At 45.1% G+C, this 21,973-nt stretch overlaps 1 protein-coding gene across 5 annotated transcripts in view; it reads right to left on the bottom strand.

Moving 5' to 3' along the window:
- Positions 1-21,973, bottom strand: part of LOC115163316 (tripartite motif-containing protein 3) — a 32,852-nt gene that overhangs the window by 5,745 nt on the left and 5,134 nt on the right. The window contains exons 1-8 of one of the 5 annotated variants that reach the window (XM_029715095.1): positions 12,950-13,423; positions 6,560-6,738; positions 4,161-4,401; positions 3,726-3,877; positions 3,246-3,426; positions 2,733-2,903; positions 2,268-2,564; positions 257-521 (exon numbers count right to left, since the gene is read on the bottom strand). In XM_029715095.1, the coding sequence (XP_029570955.1) occupies positions 257-521; positions 2,268-2,564; positions 2,733-2,903; positions 3,246-3,426; positions 3,726-3,877; positions 4,161-4,401; positions 6,560-6,705 (1,453 nt within the window). In that variant the 5' untranslated portion in view covers positions 6,706-6,738; positions 12,950-13,423. Of the gene's footprint in view, positions 1-256; positions 522-2,267; positions 2,565-2,732; positions 2,904-3,245; positions 3,427-3,725; positions 3,878-4,160; positions 4,402-5,392; positions 5,407-5,838; positions 5,895-5,996; positions 6,199-6,559; positions 6,739-12,949; positions 13,424-21,973 lie in introns of those variants that run through there. The other 4 variants (XM_029715094.1, XM_029715096.1, XM_029715097.1 and 1 more) reach the window with 4 other exon arrangements.

Raw genomic sequence — 21,973 nt, forward strand, 5'->3', positions numbered from 1 at the left:
AATGTGTTAGCATTCCCTTCTTTCCCCATGGCTTGTTTTGTACCAGGCAGGCTTTTTAACTGATTATCAAAGAGCGTAGCAAAGAAAGCTGTTTTTACTTGCAATATGACTTATTGTCTTACCTACTTTAGTTAAATCCACTTCTTTTAACTCATAAGATAATCACCTAAATGACTAAAAAGTCAATATGAGCAGCTGTACCACAGAGTTAGACTAATATTAATAGGGATTACATGTCTCTGTGATCATCACCCACCGACTCTGTAGATGAGTTCATCCTCGATGGGGTTCTCCTTCTTCTTGGTGGTGCTGTACATACTGGAGGGTCTCCTCACAGCCTTCTGTCTGATGTGGCCCCCCGTTCCACTAGGACTCTTCACCCTCCTCTTCACATCGTCTGGAGACTGCAGGACGTCTGAGGGCTTGACCGCACGCAGCCGGAACGGACTGCCCCTGACCGGCTGGTCGTACAGGAGGAGAGAGAAGGAGAACTCCCCCTCAGAGCGCATGGTGTAGCCCACCTGCAGAATATTATGGAACAGAAACTTATCAGGCACCTCCAGGGGAACATAGTCCTGCTGTATACAAAATAAACACTGTACATTAAACAATTGACACAATACATACAGTTGAATTCGGAAGTTTACATACACCTTAGCCAAATACATTTTAACTCAGTTTCACAATTCCTGACATTTAATCCTAGTAAAAATCCCTGTTTGCGGTCAGTTAGGATCACCACATTTTTTTTTAAGAATGTGAAATGTCAGAATAATAGTAGAGAGAATGATTTATTTGAGCTTTTATTTCTTTCATCACATTCCCAGTGGATCAGAAGTTTACATACACTCAATTAGTATTTGGTAGCATTGCCTTTACATTGTTTAACTTGGGTTAAATGTTTCAGGTAGCCTTCCACAAGCTTCCCACAATACGTTGGGTGAATTTTGGCCCATTCCTCCTGACAGAGCTGGTGTAACTGAGTCAGGTTTGTAGGCCTCCTTGCTCGCACAAGCTTTTTCAGTTCTGCCCACAAATGTTCTATGGGATTGAGGTCAGGGCTTTGTGGTGGCCACTGCAATACCTTGACTTTGTTGTCCTTAAGCCATTTTGCCACAACTTTGGAAGTATGCTTGCGGTCATTGTCCATTTGGAAAACCCATTTGCTACCAAGCTTTAACTTCCTGACTGATAGTCTTGAGATGTTGCTTCAATATATCCACATAATTTTCCTTCCTCGTGATGCCATCTATTTTGTGAAGTGCACCAGTCCTTCCTGCAGCAAAGCACCCCCACAACATGATGCTGCCACCCTGTGCTTCACAGTTGGGATGGTGTTCTTCGGCTTGCAAGCCTCCCCCTTTTTCCTCCAAACATAACGATGGTCATTATGGCCAAACAGTTCTATTTTTGTTTCATCAGACGAGAGAAATTTCTCCAAAAAGTACAATCTTTGTCCCCATGTGCAGTTAGTTGCAAACCGTAGTCTGGCTTTGTTATGGTGGTTTTGGAGCAGTGGCTTCTTCCTTGCTAAGTGGCCTTTCAGGTTATGTCGATATAGGACTTGTTTTACTGTGGATATAGATACTTTTGTACCCGTTTCCTCCAGCATCTTCACAAGGTCCTTTGCTGTTGTTCTGGGATTGATTTGCACTTTTCGCACCACAGTACGTTCATCTCTAGGGGACAGAATGCGTCTCCTTCCTGAGCGGTATGACGGCTGCGTGGTCCCATGGTGTTTATACTTGCGTTCTATTGTTTGTACAGATGAACGTGGTACCTTCAGGTGTTTGGAAATTGCTCCCAAGGATGAACCAGACTTGTGGAGGTCTACAATTGTTTTTCTGATGTCTTGGCTGATTTCTTTTGATTTTCCCATGATGTCAAGCAAAGATGCACTGAGTTTGAAGGTAGGCCTTGAAATGCATCCACAGATACACCTCCAATTGACTCAAATGATGTCAATTAGCCTATCAGAAGCTTCTAAAGCCATGACATCATTTTCAGGATTTTTTTTGTGATACAGTGAATTATAAGTGAAATAATCTATCTGTAAAAATTACTTGTGTCATGCACAAAGTAGATGTCCTAACCGACTTGCCAAAACTAGAGTTTGTTAACAAGAAATGTGTGGAGTGGTTGAAAAATGAGTTAATGACTCCAACCTAAGTGAATGTATACTTACGACTTCAACTGTACGTTACATACATTACACAATACATATATTGCAAGTTACGATGTCATACACAAAGTACAATTATCCTCACCTCATACGTCCCATTCTTATTATCCACCACCTCTGTCTCCGTGGTTACCGCCCCGTCCATCGACACGATCTCGGCCCGCAGCGCCGCGTTGCCCGTCTTCACCAGCTCACTGTCCTTATCCTTGGTCGTCACGGTGACGGTGGTGTGCTGGCCAACCAGGGTGTGGCGTAGTCCCTCTCCCGTGGCGACGGAGGTGTGGCCTACGGCTCCTGTGGTGATGAGCACACCCAGATTCTGGATGGAACAACGAAGACCCTCTGTCTCCACCTGGCAGTCAAGATGGCTGTTCTCATGGGGCTGGGAGGGGGCAAGGGAAGGCTTGTTACGTTTAACCATCCTTATGGCTTCGTCCCGAATGGCAACCTATTCCCTATGTAGTGCACTACATTTGACCGGGGCCAATTTGGGACATATACAATGATTATATAGGCTATGTATACATGTCAAACAAACAAACAAACAAACCTGTTCTGGGTAGGTGTGTCGGGCCAGGGCGCTGACCCTCTCTCCCATCTGTTTCTGGACCAGCAGAACCTCTGTAGCACTGCCATGGCTCAGAGCCTGCTCCGTAAAACTACTGCAGCTCTGGATGTTGTCCTTACCCTGCAGGAGAGAGGAGAGCTGGGCCTGGAGCACCTACAGACAGAGAGAAGAGGAGAGATGCTAAGAGAGGGAGGAGAGGAAGGAGGGATAGTTGGAGTCAGGGAGGAGAGGAGAGAGAGAATGGTAGGTAGGTAGTCAGAAACAGAGTGAAGAGAGAGGGAGAAAAGAGGTAAGACCGAGAGAGAAAGAGAGTCGAGAGAGAGTCATTCACAGAAGTAAGAGAGAGGTAGACCATCAATGTGTCCCAAATGACCCCCTATTCCTTATACAGTGCCCTACTTTTGATCAGAACCTTATAGGCCCTGGTCAAAGTAGTGCACTAAATAGGAAATAGGGTGTCATTTGGAACAGCAGACCTAATCCGGTTGCAGGTACCTTCTGCTTGGTGCAGCAGATGTTCTCCAGGTCAGTGATGAGGGTGGTCTTCCTGAGGTGTAGCGCCCTCTCTAGCTCCTCAAAGGTACTGCTGATCTCTGTCACCGCCTCGTTCTTCCTGTCAGTCAGCTGCTTGGAGATCTCCCCTACCAGCTCTATAGCAGCCCTCAGCTGGGGAAGCCTGGGACAGGAAGAGGAAACAGTATACTGTCACAACTTCCCACAGTCAGATCAAGTAACCAACGGGCATGAACAGAGGAACTGACTAAATGTGTGTGCCAATTTCCATCGACCTTCAGTCCTCCATTAGAAGCTGAAACCCAGAGACTGGAAAACTGCACTCTGGTACTTTATCATTGCACTTACCAAAGACTTATCCAGTGTGTACACAGTGATCAATTAACTCAGAATAGGGCTTTAATTACCCTAAAACCGTCCCTCATTACAGACAGAGCAGTAGACCGGTTTACCATCCAGTACCTGTTGCGTATGGCATCCAGCTGGGCCTTCAGGGCTGCTTTCTGTTGCTCCAAGACATCTCTCAGAGGGACAGTCACATGTTCCCTGTGTTCTCCCTCAGTACACTCCAGACACATGGCAGTCTCACACGACTCGCAGTAGAACTCCATCACCTGCAGGGGGCGGAGGGGAGCAACACAGAGCACAGCTCAACACACATGATGACTCACCAATCAGATTATATGGACAGATTCTAGATCAGCCCTCCTACTCTGAAATGCTTTGTGGATACAGGTACTGATCTAAAATCAGTTGTTTTCACTCTAACAGTCAGCGACGCCAATGTATTAGATGCCAGACTGAAGCCTACCTTTCCCACTTTGTTGGGGCAGGAGAGTTGCAGCAGAGGGGCAGTAGAGGGGTAGATGGGGCAGTAGAGGGGTAATAGAAGCCTACCTTGCCCTCGTGGTTGGGGCAGGAGAGCGGCTGGCAGGCGGCAGCAGCACTGACTGACTCCAGCACACTACAGGCCTCTGGAGGAGAACACTCTGGGTCCCTTTGCAGCACCTCCATCAGGTTGGTTATGAAGAAGTTGTTCTGCAGCGCGGCCACGCCCTTCTCTGGCAGGATGGACGTCTGACGACACACTGGACACGATAGTGTCAGAGACTGAGGGGGGATGTAGTTCTGTAGGCATCTGGAAAAGACAGGAGAGAACAACAGGGATATCTTGTTGTAAACCATGTCAAGTTAATGGTGCTCATCATATTTAGACAAATGTCAACCCTTTCACCAATTGGCACCAATACAAAGGGTCAAGTCAAGGAGCTTACAACATTGCAGCCCTGTCCAGAAGATGATGTGAACAGAACAGTCAGGGCAGAGGACAGGGCAGATGTCAGTGAGCTGTATCTGGCAATATGGAGAGTGCTGATGAGAGCATTCCTGTCAAGTGAGAGTAGCTGGGGTGGAAAGAGCTGCTAGCTGGCAGCACCACTGTGGACTGTGCCACCATCAAGAGAATGCTCACTGCTCCTCTGTGTTCTCCCTTCTATCTCTCTCCTTCTATCTTCCTCCATCTCTCTCAGTCTCTCCCTCTCTCTCTCCCTCTCTCTCTCCCTCTCTCACTCCAGCTGAAAGGTGCTTGTGGCCCCTCCTGCCCATGTGAATATCTGGTGAGATGGGTGAAGCAGCAGTAGCGTGACACCCTCAGGAGAATACACCCTGCTCTCCCTCCACCAGGCCTGGGGAGACTGCCTGTCACCTTAAGTCACTGGGAAGCCAAGCTGATAAGGAAATCTATGGCATGCAGTACCATTACCCTCCCTGACTTTATGCCATAACACATGACTTTGTGCCATAACACATACATGACTCATGACTTTATGCCGTAACACATACATGACTCATGACTTTATGCCGCAAGAACTTTCTCTCTCTCGCAAACATTACCTCATGCCCTGACCTAGTTCAACAACTCACTATTGCAGGGCAGGAAATACATTTTCCTTCTTAGATTAAAATACGTGAGAAATACATCTGGTAAAGTAGTTTTGCAAAGACCATTAATTTGAGTTCATTTCCTCCTACACACAGTAGGCTACGGTGCACAAAAATCTACCAGACCCCAGCAGAACCTTGGGGTTGTGCCAGTAGTTAAGTTTAGGGAGAGGTAGGGTTCAAATGACTTCTCACAGAAGGTGTGTAGTCAGAGCAGGATTTTAGCGTTGTGGTAGTGGTTAGGGTGCAGGGCAGGGTTCCCCAACTGGCTGTGATTTTATTTGCCCCCCCAAGTTCTGAGCCAAAAAGTACATATTTTTTTTATTTTAATTGTTGGACATAAAAGACTGTAAAAACACCAGCAAATCAGCGTGATTTTAATTTTGGACATCTGTTCCGAAGTACTCCCACGCATAATAGAAAGATATGTGATCATATAGAAATGTAAGCAAGGTTTGAAATGATTATGTTTTAGTCAAATATTAGATCTGTTATGGCTTCTTGCGGTCAATCAGCAGTCTACAGATTATTTGTCATTATGTTCCGGCCCCCTGATCATCTGCTCAAGAACAAATCGGCCTGCGGCTGAATTTAGTTGATGATCCCTGGTGTAGGGTGTATGGTAGAGACTTACTTCTCACAGAAGGTGTGTAGGCAGAGCAGGACTTCAGGGTTGTGGTAGTGGTTAGGTGTAGGGTGTATGGTAGAGACTTACTTCTCACAGAAGGTGTGTAGGTAGGGCAGGACTTCAGGGTTGTGGTAGTGGTTAGGTGTAGGGTGTATGGTAGAGACTTCTCACAGAAGGTGTGTAGGCAGGGCAGGACTTTAGGGTTGTGGTAGTGGTTAGGTGTAGGGTGTATGGTAGAGACTTACTTCTCACAGAAGGTGTGTAGGCAGAGCAGGACTTCAGGGTTGTGGTAGTGGTTAGGTGTAGGGTGTATGGTAGAGACTTACTTCTCACAGAAGGTGTGTAGGCAGGGCAGGACTTCAGGGTTGTGGTAGTGGTTAGGTGTAGGGTGTATGGTAGAGACTTACTTCTCACAGAAGGTGTGTAGGTAGGGCAGGACTTCAGGGTTGTGGTAGTGGTTAGGTGTAGGGTGTATGGTAGAGACTTCTCACAGAAGGTGTGTAGGCAGGGCAGGACTTTAGGGTTGTGGTAGTGGTTAGGTGTAGGGTGTATGGTAGAGACTTACTTCTCACAGAAGGTGTGTAGGCAGGGCAGGACTTCAGGGTTGTGGTAGTGGTTAGGTGTAGGGTGTATGGTAGAGACTTACTTCTCACAGAAGGTGTGTAGGCAGGGCAGGACTTTAGGGTTGTGGTAGTGGTTAGGTGTAGGGTGTATGGTAGAGACTTACTTCTCACAGAAGGTGTGTAGGCAGGGCAGGACTTTAGGGTTGTGGTAGTGGTCCAGACAGATGCTGCACACCAGGAACTGTTTGTCTATCTGCCGGACCACTGGGCTGGTGCTGCCCGTCTCACGCTTCGCCATGGCGACAGACATTCACAGGGAGAGGGAGCACAAGCACCTCTTCACCTGAAGAAAGAGAGATGAGCGGGTGAGAACACTGTCACACAAGCTGCGTTACGAATTCAGACTCTTTTCCCTGGAGGGTATCCTTGCTTACTTTTCTTCATAGATTGTCGAAGCATCGGATTGGTGAAAGCATTGGCTTTTCTTACACAAGTTAATTCCCTTTAAATCCATTACAGAGTGAGTGAATTAATAGAAAATCATAGTGCAATTATGGAGAAAGAGGAGGCCCCACCTGACCATAGGAAGGGAGAACAGGATCACGATCACTTCAAGGCTTCACAGGACTAAGATGGCGTCATGTCATCGTATAGAATAATTACTTGATGTCCAGAAACAACGTCATCATCATCATCACGAGATAAAGTCAACGGTGCTCTCCTAGTTTATCCAACCATATCCCTATAAACACAGATGATCCGTTATATTGACCAGATACTCTATTGGCCACTCTAACAATGAAAATAAATGTCTTAAAAAATGGCAGGAAGGCAGTAGGGAGGAGGCTTACCGCCCCAATAGATCCACAGACGATGCAATCGCCATCGCACTGCACACCATCCTATCCCATCTGGACAAGAGGAATTCCTACGTAAAAACGCTGCTCATTGACTATAGCTCAGCCTTTAACACCATAGTACCCTCCAAGCTCATCATTAAGCTCGGGGCCCTGGGTATGAACACCGCCCTGTGCAATTGGGTCCTGGACTTCCTAACGGGTCACCCCCCATGTGGTGAAGGTAGGTAACAACACCTCCACTTCGCTGATCCTCAACACAGGGGCCCCACAAGGGTGCGTGCACAGCCCCCTCCTGTTCTCCCTGTTCACCCATGACTACATTGCCATGCACGCCTCCAACTCAATCATCAAGTTTGCATACGACACAACAGTAGCTGGCCTGATTACCAACAATGACAAGACAGCCTACAGGGAGGAGGTGAGGGCCTGGTGGAGTGGTGCCAGGAAAATAACCTCCCACTCAACATCAACAAAACAAAGGAGCTGACTATGGACTTCAGGAAACAGCAGAGGGAGCACGTCCCTAACCACATCGAAGGGACCGCAGTGGAGAAGGTGAAAAGCTTCAAGTTGATCAGCGTACACATCACTGACGATCTGAAATGGTCCACCCACACAGACAGTGTAGTGAAGAAGGCGCAACAGCGCCTCTTCAACCTCAGGAGGCTGAAGAAATTTGTTTTGGCCCCTAAAACCCTCACAAACTTTTACAGATGCACAATTGAGAGCATCCTGTCGGCTGTATCACCTGGTACGGCAACTGCGCCGCCCACAACCGCAAGGCTCTCCAGAGGGTGGTGCGATCTGCCCAACGCATCACCGGGGGCAAACTACCTGCCCTCCATGACACCTACAGCACCCGGACATCAACCACCCAGGCCACTGCCTGTTCACACCGCTACCATCCAGAAGGTGAGGTCAGTACAGGTGCATCAAAGCTGGGACCGAGAGATAGAAGCTGTTTTTCAATCTCAAGGCCATCAGATTGTTAAATAGCCATCAGTAGCCGGCTTCTACCCGGTTACGCAACCCTGCACCTTAGAGGTTGCTGCCCTATATGCATAGAGACTTGGAATCACTTTAATAACAGAACACTAGTCACTTTAATAATGTTTACATACTGCTTTACTCATTTCATATGTATATACTGTATTCTATTCTACTATATTTTAGTCTATGCCACTCCAACATTGCTCGATTTAATATTTATATATTTTTTAATTCCATTATTTTACTTTTAGATGTGTGTATTGTTGTAAATTGTTAGATACTACTGCACTGTTGGAGTTAGGAACACAAGCATTTCACTACACCTGCAATAACATCTGCTAAATATGTGCATGTGACCAATAAAATTTGATTTGAGACTTTGTGACTGTGGTAACTAGTGATGACCAGGCATTACGTCGATATAAAACACTTTCTACTTTTTTCTTAAAGTAGCTAGGATGTCACGTGTCCATATTATTCCCCCCCCCCCCCCCCCCCCACCGCAAAAACAGCAACTGCTGGGGAAGACAGATTATCCCTCTCGCGTCACCTCTTCCTCTCTGGTCTAACCCAGGCAGCCTCTTTGTCTTCCTCTCCACTAACAGACTCCAGCTCCTTCAGGGGGACTGAGGTAATAACTAAGGTAATATTACTGAACTACTTCATGACTTAATGACTGGGGAGACAAATGGATCCCTGTGATTACGACTACGGGGCCGCAGGGCCACAGGGCCAGAGGACCACAAACATAGAAGTCTGGACTGATGATCGCTGTCACAGAAGTAACAAGAAAACATGGCTGAGCCCAAAATGGTGCCCTATTTCCTTTATAGTGCACTACTTTTGATGAGGTCCTATTGCCCTATGTAGGGAATATGGTACCATTTCGGACGCAACCCATTAACTGCATTTTTGGGATTTGTTTCTCTGATTTATATATTACATTTTTAGGGTATATTAAAATGACAAATCAGTGGTTTGAAGTGGGCCTAGAGACAGTAATGATGTTGATAGAATATCTGCACATAAAGCCAGAGCTGGCATTACAATGATTTGTATCAGTGGGTCAACTCCAGATTAACAGTGTGGAGATGCCATGCTGAACTGTCTATATGAACACAGATTAACAGTGTGGAGATGCCATGCTGAACTGTCTATATGAACACAGATTAACAGTGTGGAGATGCCATGCTGAACTGTCTATATGAACACAGATTAACAGTGTGGAGATGCCATGCTGTACTGTCTATATGAACACAGATTAACAGTGTGGAGATGCCATGCTGAACTGTCTATATGAACACAGATTAACAGTGTGGAGATGCCATGCTGAACTGTCTATATGAACACAGATTAACAGTGTGGAGATGCCATGCTGTACTGTCTATATGAACACAGATTAACAGTGTGGAGATGCCATGCTGTACGGTCTATATGAACACAGATTAACAGTGTGGAGATGCCATGCTGTACTGTCTATATGAACACAGATTAACAGTGTGGAGATGCCATGCTGTACTGTCTATATGAACACAAATTAACAGTGTGGAGATGCCATGCTGTACGATCTATATGAACACAGATTAACAGTGTGGAGATGCCATGCTGTACAGTCTATATGAACACAGATTAACAATGTGGAGATGCCATGCTGTACTGTCTATATGAACACAAATTAACAGTGTGGAGATGCCATGCTGAACGGTCTACATGAACACAGATTAACAGTGTGGAGATGCCATGCTGTACTGTCTATATGAACACAGATTAACAGTGTGGAGATGCCATGCTGTACGGTCTATATGAACACAGATTAACAGTGTGGAGATGCCATGCTGTACGGTCTATATGAACACAGATTAACAGTGTAGAGATGCCATGCTGTACAGTCTATATGAACACAGATTAACAGTGTGGAGATGCCATGCTGTACAGTCTATATGAACACAGATTAACAGTGTGGAGATGCCATGCTGTACAGTCTATATGAACACAGATTAACAGTGTGGAGATGCCATGCTGTACTGTCTATATGAACACAGACTAACTGGAGATGACATGCTGTACAGTCTATATGAACACAGATTAACAGTGTGGAGATGCCATGCTGTACGGTCTATATGAACACAGATTAACAGTGTGGAGATGCCATGCTGTACGGTCTATATGAACACAGATTAACAGTGTGGAGATGCCATGCTGTACGGTCTATATGAACACAGATTAACAGTGTGGAGATGCCATGTTGTACAGTCTATATCAACACAGATTAACAGTGTGATGATGACATGCTGTACAACACAGATTAACCCCTACATCAACAACATACTGCCATGAAGTGGTAACTATTAGTGACAACTGTACATAGACATACTGCTCTAACATGGTCAATTCACATTCACGAATCAAGCAGCAGTTTCTCTCGCAATCTGTAGATACACCCTATAAGCCTATATATAACATGTTTTGGGTTGACTACTTGATAGATGCTGTATGGTCTTTGTCTTCTGAGAGCTCCTGAGAGTCAGGTCATAGAGACATTATGGGGTAGGCCTATTGAATTCTCACAGCAGGACAGAAAAGAGCCTGAGCCACAACCACAGCATGGCCTGGAGCAGATCATTGTGACACCAGCCACGTGCCGCTCTGAGGTCCTGATACAGACAGGCCTTATTATAGACGCTGCAGAGAGGAGAGACGAAGGCCTGCTACTATCAGACCACTGCTACAACCACCCACAGCCCTACCCACATCCCTACCCACAGCCCTACCTACCACCCTACCCACAGCCCTCAGTTCTACCCACAGTCCTCAGCCCTACCCACAGGCCTACCCACAGGCCTACCCACAGTCCTCAGCCCTACCCCAGTCCTACCCACAGTCCTCAGCCCTACCCACAGGTCTACCCATAGTCCTCAGCCCTACCCACAGTCCTCAAACCTACCCACATTCCTCAGCCCTACCCACAGGCCTACCCACAGTCCTCAGGCCTACCCACAGTCCTCAGCCCTACCCACAGTCCTACCCACAGTCCTCAGCCCTACTCAGTCCTCAGTCCTACCCACAGTCCTACCCACAGCTTCATCAGACCCAGTGCTACTGTACAGTAATATTATACCACATATCAGTCCAGTGATAGAGCCCAGTGTTCCCACTAGCCACACGCCTACCTCAACACATCCGCCCACTAGCCACACGCCTACCTCAACACATCCGCCCACTAGCCACACGCCTACCTCAACACATCCGCCCACTAGCCACACGCCTACCTCAACACATCCGCCCACTAGCCACACGCCTACCTCAACACATCCGCCCACTAGCTGCAACCGTTCCATAACCTTGATGCTTTATTTTAGCTTCATATGTAAAAGCTTGTCTTATTCTTTCTATATTTATTTTATTATTCTTATATATTTAGGCTTGGTAATAAGTATGTCCTTATGCAGAAGCAGTCATAGGCTCCTTGTTAAAGAGTAATGTCCTACTCTCAGACAGCTTTGATAAAAAAAAATGAAATAGCCAATCCATTTATGACTCACTACACTCTTAGAAACAAAAGGTGCCATCCGAAGAGTTCTTCGGCTGTCCCCATAAGAGGACCCTTTTAGTTGCAAGTAGAACCCTTTAGGGTTCCATGTAGAACCCTTTCTGCAAAGGGTTCAACATGGAACCTAAAAGGGTTTTACCTAGAACCAAAAAGTGTTCCACCTGGAACCAAAATGGTTCTCCTATGGGGACAGCCGAAGAACACTTTTGGAACCTTTTTTCTAAGAGTGTACACTCTTATACAACATAACCTGTTATGTAGTGATGATTGTCTGCTCTGCAAAGTATGGAGACAAATCCATTTTTGTCAGTAACACCTAGGATTATGTATAGATCACGTTTAAAACGAGCAGGTTGAAATTACTTTTGAAATGTTATAACACTGACATTTGTGTTGCAAAGATCTCATAGCAGGTATTCATAGCCTGCATCTCAAATGGCACCCTATTCCATATACAGTGCACTACTTTTGACCAGGGCCCATAGGGCTCGAGTCACGAGTAGTGCACTATATAGGGAATAGAGTGTCATTTGGGACTCAGCATTACTGGGTGATACAACATGGCAGGTTACCAGAGATAGAAAGCGGTATGCTACAAAATAACAAACTGGCCTTAAATCTGTGGGCCTTAAATCAGGCTTGATAAGAGAACAATGTCCACACTGTCTAAAATAACGTATTCACTGAGGGCAGGAAATACTGTATCACAAACAGCCAATTTTGGAGAAAATATTGTGTTAAAAAAGGGCATATGGTAGCGTGTGATAATATTATGCTATACAGTTTCAGGCCATGCCTGTGAGTGACCTAGATAGAAACTAATCCAGGGAATGGAATACAGAGACAGGGGGAAACTCCCTGATATGTGAGAAACATACACCCATAGTTATCCTACAATTCACTAGAGTGGATGATGTCATAGACCTGCATTTTTAGTCATGTTGCTAGGACGCCAATTTCCACTCTAATGAATTATACAATCTCTATTTTCTATGCTTCAACCTTGTTTCTACAGAAATGTCTAGTGACTCACCCTTCACATCTTTACCAGCACAGCCCTGATGCAACTAATCCAGAGAATGAATGTGAATACAAGACTGTGTTAGTCTGCTGAGCTAACGCAAGTCTTCCCTTAGAGAGAAACGTCCACTCACCTTTCACATCTTCACCACCATCAGAGCCTGTAGTGTAGGACTGTAGGCTGTCCCTCAGTCTGGACTCATCTTTCATGTGCTGGGCTTGACTGAGGCTCGGTCAGTAATCTCTCCTCAGAGACAAGTCAATTCAACTAATCTCTCAATCGGACTTCTCTGCTCTGCCCAGTTCTGTTCTGTTGTGATGGAGCAGCGGACCAGCAGACCGCTGAGCCTTGGAGCTTTCCTAAAGCTCTCCTGCTCTGCTCACAAACAGACCACAATGAATGCTGGGATTCCCTTCTTCTTTACCCCATCTTTCTGTTCTCCCTCCTGGCTGTCATTTTCTCTCGCCTCAGGTGGGTATTTATTTACACACCAGACTGTGAGATTAGTCGCTTGACACAGTAGACAAAGCATAGAGCTCTTCTCTGTGTAACTCTCCAGCCAGTTAGCTCCTCTCTCTGTTGTGTTGTTCTGGTGCTGAAAGAGGAAGGAGTAAAAAGAGGAAGCCTTAAAATGTCCCTCCCCAAATTCCTCCCTGGTTCCTTCCCCTGTACTGCCTCCTGCCTGACTCCCAGCTGGCCTAGAGGAGAGCTGAATAACAGTAGCTCTGAGAGGACCACCTGTCTGTATATCTGTCTCTCTCTCTCTGCATGCCTGTCTGGGAGCAGTAATAGGTACATAACAGTAGTATGGTGGTAGGGATATAGCTTCTATACACCGAGAGAGAGAGAGAGAGAGAGAGAGAGAGAAGCAGGGAGCTAGCTTCTATACACACAGAGAGAGAGAGAGAGACAGAGAGAGACAGAGACAGAGACACAGAGACAGAGACAGAGAGAGAGAAGCAGGGAGCTAGCTTCTATACACACACAGAGAGAGGTAGAGAGAGAAGCAGGTACAAGCTTCTACACACACACACACACACACACACACACACACACACACACACACACACACACACACACACACACACAGAGAGAGAGAGAAGCAGGGAGCTAGCTTCTACACACAGAGAAAAGCAGGGAGCTAGCTTCTACACACAGAGAAAAGCAGGGAGCTAGCTTCTACACAGAGAAAAGCAGGGAGCTAGCCTATACACTCAGAGAGTAGTAGATGAACTAGCTCTAGACACAGAAATACACAGGGAGCTAGCTTCTATACAGAGAAAAGTAGGGAGCTAGCTTCTACACAGAGAAAAGCAGGGAGCTAGCTTCTACATAGAGAAAAGCAGGGAGTTAGCTTCTATACAGAGAAAAGCAGGGAGCTAGCTTCTACACACAGAAATGCAGGGAGCTAGCTTCTACACAGAGAAAAGTAGGGAGCTAGCTTCTATACAGAGAAAAGTAGGGAGCTAGCTTCTACACAGAGAAAAGCAGGGAGCTAGCTTCTACACACAGAAATGCAGGGAGCTAGCTTCTACACAGAGAAAAGTAGGGAGCTAGCTTCTACACAGAGAAAAGTAGGGAGCTAGCTTCTATACAGAGAAAAGCAGGGAGCTAGCTTCTACACACAGAAATGCAGGGAGCTAGCTTCTACACACAGAAATGCAGGGAGCTAGCTTCTACACAGAGAAAAGTAGGGAGCTAGCTTCTATACAGAGAAAAGTAGGGAGCTAGCTTCTACACAGAGAAAAGTAGGGAGCTAGCCTATACACTCAGAGAGTAGTAGATGAACTAGCTCTAGACACAGAAATACACAGGGAGCTAGCTTCTATACAGAGAAGAGTAGGGAGCTAGCTTCTATACAGAGAAAAGTAGGGAGCTAGCTTCTACACAGAGAAAAGCAGGGAGCTAGCTTCTACACACAGAAATGCAGGGAGCTAGCTTCTATACAGAGAGAGAGAGTGTAGGGTGAGCTAGCCTGCTGTAGTCTCCCTCAGACCAGTACACAGAGCATCCAGAGGCATCTGTCTCTGCTGCTGAGAGCAGCTCAAACAATCACATTCCTTCTGCTTTCAGCACATATACAATGACAGCACTGAGCTCTCCCTCCCTCCCTCTCCCTTCTGAACCATCCCAGCAGCAGAAACAGTAGCAGTCGGATCTCAGCAACTTGCCTAGCACTATAAAGGGAATAGGGAGCCATTAGGGACACAGAACATATCAGATAATAACCACTTCTGTCAAAAGTAGTGCACTATGTAGGGAATAGGGCACCATTTGGTATACAACAATACAGTTGGAGCTGTTCTCAGCCAGCAGTTGCAGAAGCAGCAGGCTAGGCTCTTGGGTCCATTGTTTTTTCCTGCCCAGTGATTACAAGACCCTGTGACGGAATCTCTGCAGATCCCTTTCCCTCTTCCCCCACACCCCCTCTCTCCCTTCCTCCCTCTGCCTCTCTCGTGCCATAGCCCCCTCCCTCTCTCCCTCTGTAGCCCTCTCCCTCTCTTCTCAGCAGCTGAATGATAGCAGCTGAACAGTGACATCAGAAGGAAGCAAGCCAAGACAAACGCTTCAGGCTCCTCCCCTCTCTCTCCCTCTTTGCTCTGTGTGTGTGCGCTGGCTAGTTGCTACACGAAGCCTGCAGCAGCCTTCCCTCCTCTATCTCTGTATGTTCCCTAGTCGAAACGCTAGTCCTGCGGCAGTCTACCTCCCCTCCCTCCACACACTCACCCGGCAGCCCCCTCCCAGTTCCTCCCACTCGCTTCGCCACAGAAAGAGGATCTGTCTTTAAAAAAACACTGTTCACCAGACAGCAGCTTTGTGCAATAATGCACTCTGACAAGTCCGTGGAGAAAGGTTGAATGGCAGATATAACGGTGGGTGTGAAAAGGAGATTCTTAAGCCAAGGTTTACACAGAATTGTAACCTCACACAGAAAGGTGAATCCGTTTCAGCATGAAAGGGGTTTTTCAAACACTGTACAGTGTGTAACCCTCACTCATATAATAAAAATACCAACATGTGATACATGGAGAGAAAAGGAAAAATAACAGAAAGTGATTTTGTTCTACTATGGAGACTCAGATTCCATCCCAAATGGCGCCCTATTCCCTATGTCATGCATTGCACTATGAAGGGAATAGGGAGCCATTAGGGACACAGAACCATATCAGATAATAACCACAGTCAGATCTGATTCTTAATTCTGATTGATCTAGTGAGGAGTGATGCATGTCTACAGTAATTCTCACCTAAGAACCCTGTCATACTGCCCTTAATGTCAGCATAGATTTCTGTGTGAGGGGTTCTAGTCATGCTTTGGAGGGAGAGGAGACCCCAATGATTTTTGAGACCCAGTCATACCTCCTGTGTATGGTATCTCACCCACTCTCTCTCTCTTTCTCCACTAAGTGGCTTAATGGACTCCTGCAGGGCTGGGCTAAGTCCACCGTCTGGATCGCAGTCTATCAGACTCTAATGACACAATCCCAGACGCTCAGCAACTAACACGTCTAGTCACCTCTCATCTACAGTAAATTAAAGCTGCACCACAGAGGCCCCACATCCACACCCTAGCTGGCCAGGACATGGGCATTGGTAAAGGCTTTAGCATCTTGTCCAAGCCAGACTGGCCCATTGGGCAGGAGCCCAACTCCTGTTTCTGCAGCGTGAAGCAGCATAATGTACTGTACAAGTACCACCCCTTGGATAGAAAGCTAGTCTAGAGACAGGGCCTTACCTCCAATCCATCTCCTTAATGCAACGTACCAAGCAGAGATGCATCGAGTCCCATTTTTAGTCTTTGGTAACTCAACCCGGGACCAAACTCCCAACCTTCCCATCACAGGACGGAAACCACAGGGCCACTGAGTTGGTGTGTGAATAACCTATAAGATGTTACTAACCTCCTGTAAATACATACAGTAAAATCCCTATTCTATATGCTGCAACATTTAGAAGGTGTTGTGAATACTAGTTGTCTGGTTGGATTGTCATTCCTCTCTAATGTCCCGTCATCATCAGACCGTTCTCTGTAGGACGTTGTTTAATCTGTTACCTCACACTGCAGCCTTAGATTCACACAAAACATCAATCTCTGTTTAATCGGCCTGCAGGGATTTACTCTGCAACACGTACAGGGATGGAATTTAAGGATTTTGGGGACTGACCAGCTGTGCTAGTAGAAAGTGATTTTTACTAGCACAGGTAGCATGTGTGTCCAAAATCTGTGATATTTGAAAAGAAAATATCCTTGGCCTGGCAGGCTAATTTTGCACATGTTCTACTAGCCCGGTCTTAAAAAGTACTAGCCATAGGCTAGTTTAATTTCTATCCCTGCATTTCTATCCCACCACTGCCCTGTAACCACAGGGTTAGGAAGATCTACCCTGATTGCAAAAATGTCCATTTGTTGTATTACATTTTGTTTTTTCATCATCCGAGTGACTCACCACTGTGTAAGTATGTCAGGATGAACAAGTGAATATAGGCCTACTGCTGTGTGCCTGACTAATGCATAGCAAATGATGTTATCCGTTGTAGACAGACATTTTCACAGAGCAGAAGACTCCACTTAGAGTCTGTCTCTCTCTCTTTCCTCTAAGACTCACAACTCCTGGGGTGGGGCTCAAATAACACCACATTCCCTATCTAATGCACTACATTCTACCAAAGCCTACATAGCCATACAGTAAAGATACTGTATAGTTTCTATACTGTCTGTACATCATAGGTCTGACAGAGCAGTCAGCTGGGAGGTGGGCTGCAGATGACAGTCTGAGTGACCTAATGTGGGATGTGTACTGTAGGTCTACAGTGCTGTCTAAGTGTGATTAAATATAGACGCTGGTTTAGGTTTCCAGCTACAGCTGTTGCTGTGGGCATGTCATCATCCAGTAATCTAGATCACAACACTGTGAAAGACAGCAAGGCCGTCGGTTTCTCCTATTTGTCACTGGGAGTGATATGTCGGCATCATCAAAAGGAAGCATGACAGCAGAGAGACTTGAGTAACAGTAGGTAGGCTACATTTGCTAAAGAGTAGAATGCAGGGCTCCAGATAGCTAACATGTACAAGTTATGGTATAAATCAGGACACCCCCCTCATTTGTCAAACAAACAAGAATGCATCAATTTGGCAAGACACGGATATTTCACCTTAACCATAATCTTTTAAACTAACTGTGTCTGTCTCCTGAAAAGCCATATACTGTAAAAAGCCAATACAACTAGCCATACATTTTAACTCTCCGCTTCCCACCCAGTGCCTTGGGGTCGTACCCTGACCCAGGTCAAGGTAGTGGAACGGGGATACATAGAGAGCACATCAAGCATATAGAATATCCAACATATGGTCATCAGTCATATTAGTAGACAGAATTTATGTATTGTACAGGCTATAGGAAATACACAGGGAACACATATGCAAGAATGTAGTCTACAGTACTTGGGTCATGCATGGCTAAACAGTAATTGTGTATTTGGATTCCTGTATTATTTAAATCGCCCCTAGTTTATAGAGCTGGAGGACTGTTCTATAGTCCAATGTAGAGGCTGAAATACATCAACACAGCTGAGCCTAAGTTTGAAGTACATGGATTCTCATGTTAAAGAGTAATTGGAAGGTACAGCTGATAGTCAAGAGTAACTCAAGCATGCTGGCCATCCATATTTTACCGTAGAGAAAAGGCCTTGGCTCTCAGTCTACCCATTGATCATCATTCATACAGCCGACATACTGTAGCACACCGGCACAGCACCAAAGCTGAGTCCCCAATGGCACCCTATTCCCTACATAATGCACTACTTTGACCCGAGCCCAAGAGCCCTGGTCAAAAGTAGTGCACTATACTGTAAGTGCAACGGACATAGACCTGGAATAAGAGCTTTACCAAAACAATCTGGGACTTTCATTTTTGCACTTCAAAAATGTGTATGACTATAGCATTTTACTGAAATACTTTTTAGGGATAAATAGAAGCCCGAGTCTGTTTTCCACTAAAAGTATATCTCAACTCCAAAAGCCAGTGTCCTCTCTCCAGTTATGGTGAAGAAACGACAATAAAAGAGGAATTGAGTCTTATTAAAGCTAAGAGACAAGGATACACCAGCCATTTCTGTTTAGTGAGATAATTTGATAAAAAAAAAGAGATTGTTTGGTCTCTTTAAGTACTTTAACCTCTACGGGATCGGTGGCCCTATACCAGGACGGTTGAGCTAACGTGCGCTAATGTGATTAGCATGACGTTATAAGTAACAGCAAACTTTCTAGGATATAGACATGTCTTATATGGGCAGAAAGCTTAAATTCTTGTTAATCTAACTGCACTGCCCAATTTACAGTACCTACTACAGTGAAAAATACCATGCTATTGTTTGAAGAGGGTACACAACAAAAAACTTTTATCACCGCAACTGGTTTGATACATTCACCTCTGAAGGTTAATAATGTACCTAGATTCAGTAATCTTGCTATGATTTGTCATCCTGAGGGTCCCAGAGATAAAAATGTAGCATAGTTCTGTTTGATAAAATCAATTTTTATATTCAAATTTAGGAACTGGGTTCTACAGTTTGAATCCCTGCTGTCTCTGGCTCCACACCCACTCTGCCCGGCCATCAAGATGTGTGAAAGTTAGTGTACAAGCTAATGATCCATCATCTTTGACATTCCTGGGAGAGTGTAAACTTACAAAAATGATATGGTAATACAAAATGTATGTTCTCTATAGTCATGTACTTGAAAATGTATCAATTGACCAATTCGGCACATTTGGGCAGACTTGATACAAAATATTGTCCAGTATTGCAATGCTTCACTGGATCAAGTTGACACTTTGCACACACACTGCTGTCATTTAGTGGCCAAAATCAAAATTGCACCTAAATTGCAATATTATATTATAGCATTTCAAAAATGGAACAAAACGAAAACTAGAAAACGCATTTTTTTTTGTATTATCTTTTACCAGATCTAAATGTATTATATTCTCCTACATTAAATTTAACATTTCCACAAACGTGAAAGTGATTCCTTTCAAAGTGTTTCCTTTTTTTCTAATCTTTACAGGAAAATGCCACGGGCACTATCTGATGTGTAGAGACATTTCACTGCAGCTAAAGTAGAAGGAAAGGCATGGTACATTTGCAAATACTGTGCCAAATCATATGTGAAGAATGCAACAAAGATGCAGAATCATCTGGCTAAGTGCATAAAGTTCCCTCAGCGCTCACAAGCAACTAGAGGTTGACCGATTAATCAGGGACGATTTCAAGTTTTCATAACAATCGGTAATCAGCATTTTTGGACACCGATTACATTGCCCTCCACGAGGAGACTGCATGGCAGGCTGACCACCTGTTACGCGAGTGCAGCAAGGAGCCAAGGTAAGTTGCTAGCTAGCATTAAACTAAAAACAATCAATCTTAACATAATCACTTGTTAACTACACATGGTTGATGATATTACTAGTTTAACTAGCTTGTCCTGCGTTGCATATAATCAATGCGGTGCCTGTTAATTTATCATTGAATCACAGCCTCCTTCACCAAACGGGTGTTGATTTAACTAGCGCATTCGTGAAAAAAGCACTGTTGTTGCACCGATGTACCTAACCATGAACATCAATGTCTTTCTTAAAATCAATACAAGTATATTTTTTTAACCTGCATATTTAGGTAAAAGAAATTCATGTTAGCAGGCAATATTAACCTGGGAAATTGTGTCACTTCTCTTGCGTTCTGTGCAAGCAGAGTCAGCGTATCACAGTCTACCGATATGGACAGCCCCATCAAGAGGATCCTCCTGGATGATGTATTTTGGGAGAGTGGTAAGCAGCCTGAAACCTATAGCAGTAGCCATTGCACGGATTGAGGGAGACAAAGCCATCCTGTCTGATGTTCAGACTCTGCTTGCAGATGTAAGAGAAGAAATCCGTACTGCCCTGCCCACTTCACTGTTGCTCCAAGCAGAGTAAACTGCAGTTCTGAAATACATCAAATAGCGTGAAGACTTCTGCCTGATGCCCATACACGCCGCAGCATACATGTTGGACCCCAAGTATGCTGGCAAGAGCATCCTGTCTGGTGCAGAGATCAACAAGGCCTGGTGTCATCACTACTGTGTCTCGCCACCTTGGCGTGGATGAGGGCAAGTTTCTTGGCAGTCTGGCAAAGTACACTTCCAAACAAGGGCTTTGGGATGGAGATGCAATATGGCAGTCGTGCCAACATATCTCATCAGCCACCTGGTGGAAGGGACTTTGTGGATCTGAGGCTCTTTTCACTGTTGCCTCCATCATCCTCCAAATCCCACCAACATCAGCCGCCTCAGAGTGCAACTGGTCTTTGTTTGGGAACATACACACCAAAGCACGCAACAGGCTGACCAATACAAGGGTTGAAAAATTGGTGGCCATCCGGGCAAATTTTAGGCTTTTGAGCCTGACAACGAGCCATCCTCAACAAAGTTGGAAAGTGACAGTGAAGATGGGGCCTCAGAGTCTGATGTTCAAGAGGAGGACATTGAGGAGGTCCAGGGAGAAGACATGGAAGCTTAAGAGGAAGACAACCAAAGCTTTAGTTTCTAGACTATCATTTTGACTATGTTGATAACGTTTTTTGGGAATCATTCAATATTCCCTTTCTTTTGTTGTTCAGTAAAATCATCCCATGTGAAGAGTCAAGTAATTTCATTAAAGTTAAATTTAACTAAATTGTTTTTTTTATTTCTATTGGAAGAATTTAATAATTTGCAATTATGTCTACTTATGATAAGGTAAAAGGTTTATGTTTCTGTCTCCATATGATATGGTACACATATCCAATGCAAAAAACATCTACATTTTAAAATGGTATTCATATTAATTTGCATATATTTCCGTTAATTCCCATATATTCCCACGGAAAGCTTCCACCTCTGAATATTCCCAAAATGTGCAATCCTACTCAGCATCAAAACACAGTACTCAGCACAATAGCAGCTGATTAGGATACACACACACCTATGCATGTGGCATATTAAAGAGAGGCTACCGTCTGCACACACCGCAAGCATCCATAAACACACACACACCTTGTACTGCAGATCTCAGAAAGGGCAACACACACACACACCGCAAGCATCCATAAACACACACACCTTGTACTGCAGATCTCAGAA

This window comes from Salmo trutta, chromosome 26 (assembly GCF_901001165.1).
Source record: "Salmo trutta chromosome 26, fSalTru1.1, whole genome shotgun sequence".
Classification (NCBI taxonomy): domain Eukaryota; kingdom Metazoa; phylum Chordata; class Actinopteri; order Salmoniformes; family Salmonidae; genus Salmo; species Salmo trutta.